A 10935-nucleotide genomic window follows, 5' to 3' on the forward strand; every position below is an offset into this window, starting at 1 on the left:
TATTTCTACCTAATCTATACAAGGCCCCTGACCCTGAAAACTAAAGTCTAATCTTAACTAGAGACAAGCAAATCATGGTATAGAGTAGGATATTATCTCCTCAGAGTTCTGAGAACCAGTCTTATATCTGGTAAAATGTGCTATTTAGTGGGTCTAGTTATGCAATCTAAGCCTTTTGACATTGGTCACCCGTTAAGAATACAGAAGTAACGTTCATTTTCAACAGAATTTAGAAAACCAGCATTTAGACATAAAACCTTAGTGATACATGTTGCCAACCTAAACCGTATACACTCTAAAAGTATATTAAATAAATTCAAAACCAAGATGAAAACTGGCCAAAATCCCTCCGATACCCAACACTCACATTAAACTGTCAACTACTGTCTGGTCTACTGGACCCTATGTTTTCAGAGTCCATTCTGCTTTATCATACAATAAAATTACATCATTTTGTAATTGTCTCAGATTTATCATCAACTATACTGTTTGATATGAGTCCTCACCAAGTACCTCTGTTTGGCCGAGAGAAATCAAATCCAAGTTACAGCCAACAAATGGCCTTCTACATTAAAAATGGAGTGATATGAACAGAACAATGCTTCTCTATGTCTGAAGCCCCTAAGGCACTGTGCAGAAAGAATCAAATGGCCTTTCCTTGCCTTGCTTTGCTTTTGCATGGGGGACTGGACATATCAGTATGATACAGTGAGCAGTTATGAGTAGCAGGGACAGCCATCAAAAAGCCAGGCACAGAGCCGCACCACACTAAAGCAGGGCAGCAGGTCAAGCTGGGGGATTCCAGCCAGCATACCACAGGGACAACGCTGTCCTCTGTAAAGCAGGGAACAAAACCACACCAACGAGCCTGGTTAGAAGAATAGCGTGGCACTGTCTTTCAACAGCCGGAATATTAGTCCGTCTGCTCCAGCAAGAAGGAAAGGAAAAGGCTTTCAAGACAGAGCTGTGGCATCTATGCCATCTAGTGAAAAACAGATGCATGTCAGATGTGTCAGCGGCTGTGCAAATTTATCTTGGTTAGCTCTTCACTCAGTCTAAACTGTGAGTGGACAACAACAACAACAAACAAACATTGAGTTGAACATTGTGTTAAGCTTTTTTGACAAGCTGCAGGTCAGGAATGAACCTTCACGCTCCATCTGAGATGCTATGCAAGATAAACTAGATGCTGTAATAACAGTTGATAAAAGTGTTTGTTGTGTTGTATAGCACTATAAGGTGTCCCTGCTGAAGAAAATAATTTCACCATGCAATACTGTGCAATCAACACCAAGAGCATTTTGAAATTGCTCTTAAAAGTTATTAGTTTAATCAATGTGCAAGCAGATAAATAGGGACTCCACGGGTCAAAAGGTGAGTATTTAAAGCCAACATGACATAAATGAATCTTGCTGGGTGTGTTTGGAGTAGCATTACCTCGTTCCTCTCTGGCTCCTGTACAGTTTCTGATCAAAACAACTGACAGCTTATCCTGTGCTAGTGCTCTTCCAGCCAACTAGGTCTATAATTAGACCAGTAGTAAACGTAGTATGCGTCTACAAATAGCAAGGAAAATACTCTTTCAAGTCAACAAATGGCTTAAAACAGACTACACAACATGTCTGAGGCCCTTTAAAAAGGATTAAGGAATAAGCTAACGTTAGCTAGTATTATGTTAAAATGAGCCGGTATTAGCAAACGTTAGCAGGTTTGTATATAGTTACAAACATAGCAGAATGCCATTTACTAAAGTTACATTAGCTTTCAAACATACTGTATACAAGAAGCATGATTTCAAAGGGCGAAAACTATATATAAAAGAACTCCCAATAAGATGGCTTTACATTAGCTTTACATGAGCTAACCGTTAGCTATCATGAAACCAACCTCAACTCTGGGCGCTAACGTTAATGTCGATTGACTGGAACTTTTTGGTACATAAGGTAATTTAACTGTTAGCTAACTTACTCAATTTAAGTATTGGGATAAACAAACAAACTAACTTACCACTTTGCCCATCAATTAAGACAAACAGTTGTCAATTAAGTCAATAAAAAACACTGGATTGTTAGCTTGTAACGTTATTTGCCTTCTAACGAACGTTGCAGCATTTATTTTGCCATGTTGCCTTGCGGGCCCGTTACAGGCGCGAGCAGGACGTACGTGAGCGCGCCACTAACGAGGTCCTAATTATAAATTATTTTCACCTGGTCGTTTCCCTTTGTCAAAGCATCCTGAACAAACAAATGTCACACTGTCATGTGTCATTCAAAACTACCGGCCGCTCATAACGGAGTTCAGCATATTGTGTCCCGCAGTAGGGATAAAGAAGTGTCGTTTGCGTGAACTCTGACACAGTGTGATGAGTTGCGAGACTCATCACACTGTTGTAATCAATTAATGACAGAATCAGTTCGGCTCTTATCAGTGTAATTAGGTCAGGTGTCTATAACGAAAGCCACAAATGTCAAAGCACTTTTTTTTCCCATCTGAAGAGATCACCAACTTGATCAGATTTTATTATGTCAAATCTGGATGTACAATAATTCAATAATTACATGATTATAAACCACATTATGCTAAGAAGCAAATCTATGTACAATGTAAAAAGTGCATTGTGTTAACAGAATGAACATGTGGGCATACTGAACATTCTAGCAGAGGTAAAAAGGTGAAAGGGAGCCTCCTTTAAAAGGCAGGAAAGATCAGGATTTGCTCAAATGTCAGGCTTGATTTAAAAGAACCATTACATCTTTTGAGTCAGTAATATTAATCAAATTTACAATATTTATTTGTATGATCATATCTGGTATTTTACAACATCCATTCTAGAATATACGACTGTGCTTGGTGATAAAACATGAAGGAAATCAGAAAATCTGTGACTCCGAGCAAATTCATGAGACATCTACAACATGGTTCATTGGACACTTGCCACTTAAGACATACTGTATACTGCATTGGTTTTTGTCAAAAAATTAGTTTTCGGTTATATAACGGAGGACCAGACACTGTATTGTGGGATTCCTTCTTGATGGATCTGCAACATGCTACTTATACTTGCAGGTCCCTATGTCACTTTCAAAGGAAAAGCAGGACAATTACAAAGCTATCTCTGTTATGTTATCTGTGTGGTTCATAAAGGAATCAGTCTGAATGGATGAAATACATAGGTAGGTGCAGGGCAGTATCACAAACGGATACATCAGGCCACTAAGTGCGTGAGACAGAATGAATGTACCAGACTAGTATAAGACAAGATTGTTATTCCACATCAGTTTTAGGCCACATGGCTGCTGTCCATTATTGTGGGTATGGGGTGGGACTCCCTGTCCAGAAGGCAAGTCAATGTGCACGCTATCAAAGAAGGGCAGAGGAAGGAGGCAGGAGGAGGAGCAACATAGCAACATGTGTCTGCCGGCAATGTTGAAGCTAGTGGAGTAGGAGAAGTAAAGTTTCCTTTGGTGTCCACTGGCGGGCAGGTTTGAACAGGTGCATCTCCCCCTCTTCCTTTTTCCCCCCTCTCTCCTCTCATTTGACACATGAGGGCCAGCTGAGGCCTCCACAGGCAGCAGAAACAATAACGTAAAGGACCACCTGAAAGGAGGACAGATACAAAGTTAAGTTCCTGCACCGCTGTTTGATCAATCACGCCGTGAGCCATGCATTCGCAACACACAGGAGGAAATCCTTCAGTCAGCGTCAAACCATGCTGAAGGGCCCTCTGAGGAAAGAGCACTGCTGCATTTAGGGCGGGGCGATAATTCAATATGATAGGTTATCATCTTTCAACTGAATCATATCGCAATTAAATCAAGTATGTGGAGACATCATGATACACATTTACGTTGTTTAGATTGATAATAATTACCACATGCTAATTCAAATTTCTCAGAAAATCTGATTAATTTGCACTGAAGCTCTTAATTAAATGAGAAAATGCTCAGTACTTTTCATTCATCATAGAGATTTTTTATATATATATATATATATATATATATATATATATATATATATATATATATATATATATAGATTGACGATTTATTTATTGAATTATCAGAAAACATGCTTGGCCATATCGCCCAGCCTTAGCTGCAATGTGTTTTTATTGATGTGAAGTGAATTACAGGAGTTTTACAGGACAGATGAGCCTCATCATAGCCGGAAATCACTAAGTAATCTGGGTCCTTTTCCATGTTAATGTAAAAAAAACTATTTAATATATTATAAGTAATAATCCACTGAATCGGCAAGAGAACAATTACCATGCATCCCAATAACAACCATTTCTATCCATCCAGTACTCACCAGGCACACCAGCACAATGACAACAGTCAGCTTGAGGTTCTTCATACACATGGCTCGTGCCAGGTTACGACTCGTGGTTTTGAATGTGACCGACTAAATGGAGCAAAGAGACAAAGTAACACCAGTGATGACACTTGTGGATAAGTAGCTTGCTAGATTACTGTCAAAAGATAAAAATGTACACCGCCTATTGCCAAACATCATGCAGTAGAAAACAAGTCGGATGAACAGGAGAAAAAACAAACACCGGACTTTAAACTCACAGAATCAACCAGATTTTCTGTCTTGTCAATCAGCAACTCCAGCCTCTCTCCTCTCTGAGCTACCAAATCTATAAAAAGACACAAAGAGAGCCAGAGTTAACTCAGGAGACACAAACAGGTCCAGTGTAGTGACATTCATATCCAATGGTTTGTGAAATCTGCATAGCTTTTTGTCCAGAACATTTGCTTTGGGCAACAAAACCAGTGCTTCACCGGCACAACATAATAAAGAGGTCACTGGTGCAACCACAATGCACTGCACTCATTTAAAAGTAAACATTTCATTTTATTATTATCTTATGGCCACATATTTTTTAAAAAGAAAGAAAAAAAAAGAAGTCCTTTCAGTGCCACTGTGCTGTGGGGAAACTCATGAGAAGCTCACCTATGTTACGGACCATAATGCCTTTCAGGTCATCCACATGCATCTGAGTCTCAGTGACACGATCGGATCCTCGTGGGTCCGAGTGGTGTTTCTACAAAGGAAGAGGAAATGGAGCGTACATTGTGATTACTAAAATCTGCATGTGTGACTATAGAAGTAAAAAGACAATGGTGCTCTACGTGCTCCAGCTCTTTTTCACACTCACCATCTGAGCGGCCAGAGTTGAGGAGAACTCGCTGTTCATGGCGTAAGGCAAAGCTGTTTGCGCTCGCGACCCGTACGTTGTCTGGAAGCGCTTCTTGACTTCACTGAGGAAGCTGAATGCCCGCGACCTCTCAAAGTCCTTTAGTACAAAGACAGTAAAATATTGGAGTTATTACTTTAAGCACATTCCTATTAAAAGGTCCCGTGAAATGAAAAATTCCTTTGTATATTGTCACCTTGTGTCTGTTGAGTGCACTGTTCTACTTCCTGTTGTAAATGTATTACTTCAAACACGTGGGTTGGAGATGCATTTAGGTGCAATACCTTTATTTCTGTATCTTCTTTATATTCAACTATTTCCATAAAGTGCATTTCGAGGGACCTTAAAATCTATCACTTAACTTCCCACTCACCCCGACTCCAAGCCAATTCTATACTTACGTCATCGGTGATACACAGGTATATGATTCTGTCATGGCAGATGTAATGAAAGAGATAGCTATAAAAGAAAAAGACAAAAAATGTCAACATTACATGTATACATTTTAAAGCACACAGTTTAATACGGTACACTGTGTGCTCTGTAAAATGTGTCTAAGAAAACATTAACTGTTGAAGTAGCGTGTTTATATAAAGTGTAATAATCCGATTTTTAGAATTCGCCATGTAAATGCAAACGCCATTACCTTTTTGAAGTTTTAAAAATAAATCAGTGAAAACAGCTGTATTTCTGCTTGTCCCCCTTCTTTTTCACGAGTGTGTCAATGTGCATGAAAATGACCCTTAGTGATGATGGTTACATCATGCCGGATAATAATGATGTCGGAGGAGTTCATCATGTCTATCCGCAACAATACATTGCCGTACACAAACTGCTGCTAATGTTGTGATTGGCAGGAAATTGAGTTCTACATTGCTGACGGCTGTCATTTGTAACAGTGCATCTGCTGACGTTTGAAATTTGCCCTAAACTAATGACAAGAAAAGCCTGTTTTTGTGGGCATATTAATAGCTGACAAGCAATGTTTACACTTGTCTTCACAACATAGGCATTTCATACAGCACTCTAGATACGTGTGCCACAGTTTTTACCCATGGTGCACTCTATTTTATCACAATATACATCTGATCACTTCACCACTTGTACATATTAGTAGGACATGATCTTTCCTAAGCTGGGAAAGACATGCATGCTACATGCAGACCCATGGAGCCACATAATAGAGCGAGTCAGTGACTGATGTGTGTCAATCCTACCTGCCGTGGCTGTAGGTCAATTTGTTATTCTCTGACGGGATTTTGGCTAAAATCTGTTCAGTCACTTCCAGGAAGTTACCACCACACCAAGCATGCTTTGCCAGGATGGTGGTTCCACGAGCCACCACTGCAAACAGGATTGCCATGGCAACAGCTGTGGTTTCAGCTCTATTGCTCGCTGCAACACACGAAACCAGAACAGAGAGGTGTTAGTGACAGAGCCACGGGCACGAGGAGGTAGCTTAACTGAGGATTACATGACAAATAATACACACACAAGAGAGAAGTGTGTGTGTGTGTGTGTGTGTGTGTGTGTGTGTGTGTGTGTGTGTGTGTGTGTGTAACTAACGTTATTAACGTTAGCCTAACCAAGCTCACCAGCGCTACTGGCGACGTGATCCAGTTGTCACGAAAAATGAAAGTGAAAGCCAGATTAATTGTGGCTGGAAAACAACAGGCACGCTAGCTCATAACGTTGTTGACTAAAGTATATGACGGGGTTTAGTAGGTAACGTTACCTGTGTGTCGCAATAACGTTAGTGTTACTCGTTTCTAGCAACGGTGCTGACGCAATTAGCGGTTATATATAATAATGAACCCAATACCTCGGTGTGTCGGCGCTGTTCAAAGTAGCCAATGTGGCGCAAATCCCAACATCTAAAGGAATCTCATCTGCTAGCAAGCTAGCTAATCCCTTTCGAGTGACTTCTGCTTTGCAAATCGCCCAGACCTCCAGACAGGAACACGAATTCGCTCCTGTGTTGTGTTGTTAATGTAGTTCTTAACACATTCCGTAGGCCAAGTACTCCATTCAATTGTTTTGTTTGAAGAACTACATTTTTTAACTTCCTGTTTTGCAGTGAATCGTCACGTGTTTTTATACCTACGTCATGATATGGCGACAGGTTAGAGGCGCTACTGGTATTAGAGCCTTTGTCACAGTCTTACAGGCAACTTAACAGATGCTGCGATGTGTACGTATCACTCAAATGTTATTCTTCAACATAACAGAGCAGGGATTGTCTCTTGACAGAAATAAGTCAATACATTGTATCACTACCGTATACACTACATGTATATGCCCACTAAATGCAGCGTGACAAAGCCCTGAACCTTCCTTCTTGCCTGTCAGGCTTCACTCAGGGCTGGAAGCCCCCCTAACTGTATTGACGTACAGAGTCGGAATGTGAAGCATGGCTGGTGAAGACGAAAAGAAACCTGTGCTGGAGATGGTAAGATGCTTAAACTCGTTATGGTGTTTGACACTGTATATAGCTACATGTATTTGTCATTGTTAAACTTTGTTTGTAAGAAGATATTCAATTATAGAAGCTAATTACAGCATTTCGACCGCCCGTAAACGCCTCACGTGGGGTAGCTACCAGAAGCTAGCAGTGCGAAAACAATTATAGCACCAGAAACACAAACTACTATAAAAAGCTGATCCCTTTACTGCAACAGAGGTTGTTTTGTGGACTGTTATTGAGAGCGGTATTATGTAAAGCTAAGCTAAAGTTACCTGAACGTAATTCACTTCACCTACTTTACATTTGCTTCTCCGTCCATAGCTGACTCAGAGTTTCTCCACTGGGGGGCAGTATAGCAACAGAACCAAGTGTTCCCTCACTTTCTCAGTGTGCTGTCCAATATGTTACACACATGCTTGTCAATGTGATAATACATAATGGATGTAATGGAAATGCATAATAGTTTCATCCATTATGTGATTGCTTGTCCCACTCAATAATCTTTAAGGAGGTAATGTTTCTGTTTAGCGTTTCAATGTGCATGTGTGTGTTTTATGTTGTAATAAATACTTCTTATCTTTCGGTTTTAGGTCCAGGCTGATGGGGCCGACGAGGGCTGTGTGACATTTGTGCTGCATGATGAAGACCATACACTGGGCAATTCAGTCAGATATATGATCATGAAGACGTAAGTTGCTGTATTTTTTTTAACAAAGTGCTACTTTTAACAGCATGTCATCAAGGCTTTGACCTTTTGTATTAAAACAGATTCAACACGTTTGAAGAACAAAGAGCATGACTGATGGTTAACTTGTGTCATTATGGGATTTGACTCCAGCTTTTTCTCCTCATAACTCATACAAGTCATTCCGACAATTATGTATGATGATAATAACAATAATGTTGATATTCCAAAGAGACTCTTCTCAGTGCGTATGCGGTTTTGTTCCCCAGTGTTTTGTTCCCAGTCAGTGTCAGCTGGGATGAGTCAAAAGTGGAGAAATTGATATACCGCTAACACGCCTCCACCCATTTTTAGCAAAACATTGATGATAATCACAAATCTTCGCTTCCCCGTCCCTGTTTTTCTGTCAGGGTGGATGTGGATTTTTGTGGCTACACCATCACCCATCCGTCTGAGAGCAAGATCAACTTTCGCATTCAAACACGAGGTGAGAGACACCACCCCCTTAAAACCCCACGGCATTCTTTCTTCCGTTTCTCCTTCTTGCAATCTATGTTAGCTTGTGTGTGCACACATGCGTAGGAAAGCCTGAGCGGAAACGTTTTGGGGCTGTGATGCAGAGTAAACATGTTGATTGGAGTCTGGTGCATTCACTTGTCCACTCAGCCCAACACGAAAAGCCGGTGGCTGACTTTTGAGCAACACACACACACACACACACACACACACACACACACACACTCACACTCACACTCACACTCACACTCACACACACACACACACACTCCTGGTCTTGTCTGCAGAGAATTATAACTACTTGCCTTGTTACAAAAAAACAACGTGGCTACAGATAACAGGAGCCCCGACCATCACATGAAAGGACTCTGCGAGACTTAGACAACAACTTGTTTTTCTTGTTGCGCTAAGAATCAGGATGCCGGGGGAATCTTTTCTCCACGGCACGGAAGCACACATTTACCTTTCAGGCAACAAGAAAAACCCTAGTTTCCATCGCGCTTTCAGACATTCAGCCAGTGAATATTTCTGTACGTATTTCTTTTATTATTGCTCCACTATGTAAATGGTTGGGGGGGCTCCACATTAATCGGGAGAAGAGGACCGGTACAGGACCGCCACAAACAATTCTTTTCATTCTTTTGTTGTCAGTAAAAATCGATTAGATAACATTTTATCATGTAAAGCCAATCGGTCCAACTTTCGCTGAGTCCTGCAGAGATGATTGATGAACTTGTTGTCATTAATATTAGTTGCGGTGGGTTTCTTACGGTATCCTCTGTCTGTTTCAGGGGGGATTCCAGCTACGGAGCCGCTGCGGAGGGGCCTGAATGAGCTCAGTGATGTTTGTCAACATGTCCTCAACACCTTCCAGGTGAGCCTGCGTGTCCACCATTTACTGAGAGAGGCTGACCAGCAGTGGTTCAGCATTTATCCGTTTAAGTGGGTGCAAGTGGAATGCGGTCCAACCAACATTTGGCCCGACTCACAGATAACTCACAAGCACACATTTCCTGTTGACAGAAATTGGATGTCAGCTGATCTATATTGAAAGCTTGTGCACTGAGCTGGTAGCATCGTGACCTTCCTGTGTCAGAGGCTGAACCTGCTGAAGGGTGAGCGTCTTCGCCCGCAACCCAGTGTTGTGACCTCTCTCTACAGAGGGGAGGGGGGAGGGACGCAAGTAAAAATGAACCAAACCCTAAAATCCACACATGGAATGATAATATTTCCATGTGGGATACAGGAAGAAACCCCGGGCTGGCTGTTTGGCTCTCTACATTAGTCCCACAGTGAGAGGAAAGCCACTCTCCGTGCTGTGTCAACTCCAATTCTAACAACGCTTTCTTTCATTTTGTTCCAGGCAAGAGTCAATGAGTTCAAAGAGAGCCAGGAGCAGCCGATGGAATGAAGAGCATCACGTATGTTTGACTGCGAAGCTGCCAGACACAGTTTCTACAAACAAACTAAAGATATGTGACCTTGATAAGTCCAGTTTTTATGTATAAGGTAGCTCACAAAATAGTTTGATCATGTCACATTTAAACCCTTGTACAGTTTTCTTTTTTCGCAGTTTGTTGGGTTTGGTGTGTGACGCATGTGTTCATGGATTTTTGGAACGATTTGTGTAATAAATTTGAGACATTAATTAAGGAATATCATTTTTGTTTTTGTGTTATTGTTACCCAAACCGTAAATTGCTCTCATCTGTCCTTTGAAGCCGTGTTTGTCAAGTGAAGGAAGAAGTGGAAGTTATCTGTCCTTATTAGCAGAGGAATGTGGTGCGGGGGGAGGGGGGGCTTCGTATGGTTCTAGGAAGACAGAGGAAGAAAATGAGGGGGGACGAGTGTAAATATTGAGTTATACATTTTTTTTTTTTAAAAAGTTATTCACATCTGGCTGTCAGTCACATGTTCACGTCTTTCAGTCAAAAATGAAGCCACAGCCTACCAGCACCTCCTAAAGCTCACTGATCAACACCTTATCTGTCGTTTGTTTAATCTGTACAAACACCTTTGGCCAGCAGCAGGTTAGCTGCTTCTCCCTGCTTCCAGTTTTTATGCTAAG

General features: G+C 41.2%; 2 protein-coding genes across 2 annotated transcripts; one reads left to right on the forward strand and one right to left on the reverse strand.

The window, feature by feature from the left end:
* Positions 1-2490: 2490 nt before the first annotated feature.
* On the reverse strand, positions 2491-7158 carry sybl1 (synaptobrevin-like 1). The gene is made up of 8 exons (XM_068714328.1): positions 7026-7158; positions 6421-6598; positions 5605-5662; positions 5165-5302; positions 4960-5050; positions 4575-4642; positions 4312-4404; positions 2491-3597 (listed from the first exon to the last, which is right to left on the reverse strand). Exons 2-8 carry the CDS (start codon positions 6564-6566, stop codon positions 3532-3534), a joined length of 660 nt encoding a protein of 219 aa, XP_068570429.1. The 5' UTR covers positions 6567-6598; positions 7026-7158; the 3' UTR covers positions 2491-3531.
* A 388-nt stretch (positions 7159-7546) lies between these two features.
* On the forward strand, positions 7547-10524 carry polr1d (RNA polymerase I and III subunit D). The gene is made up of 5 exons (XM_068714329.1): positions 7547-7652; positions 8258-8355; positions 8763-8839; positions 9660-9742; positions 10232-10524. Exons 1-5 carry the CDS (start codon positions 7614-7616, stop codon positions 10277-10279), a joined length of 345 nt encoding a protein of 114 aa, XP_068570430.1. The 5' UTR covers positions 7547-7613; the 3' UTR covers positions 10280-10524.
* The last annotated feature ends 411 nt before the right edge of the window (positions 10525-10935 follow it).

The sequence above is a fragment of the Cebidichthys violaceus genome, unplaced genomic scaffold (genome assembly GCF_023349555.1).
Source record: "Cebidichthys violaceus isolate CVI_PGR_0920_01 unplaced genomic scaffold, fCebVio1.0.p SCAF_2, whole genome shotgun sequence".
In the NCBI taxonomy this organism is placed as follows: Eukaryota; Metazoa; Chordata; class Actinopteri; order Perciformes; family Stichaeidae; genus Cebidichthys; species Cebidichthys violaceus.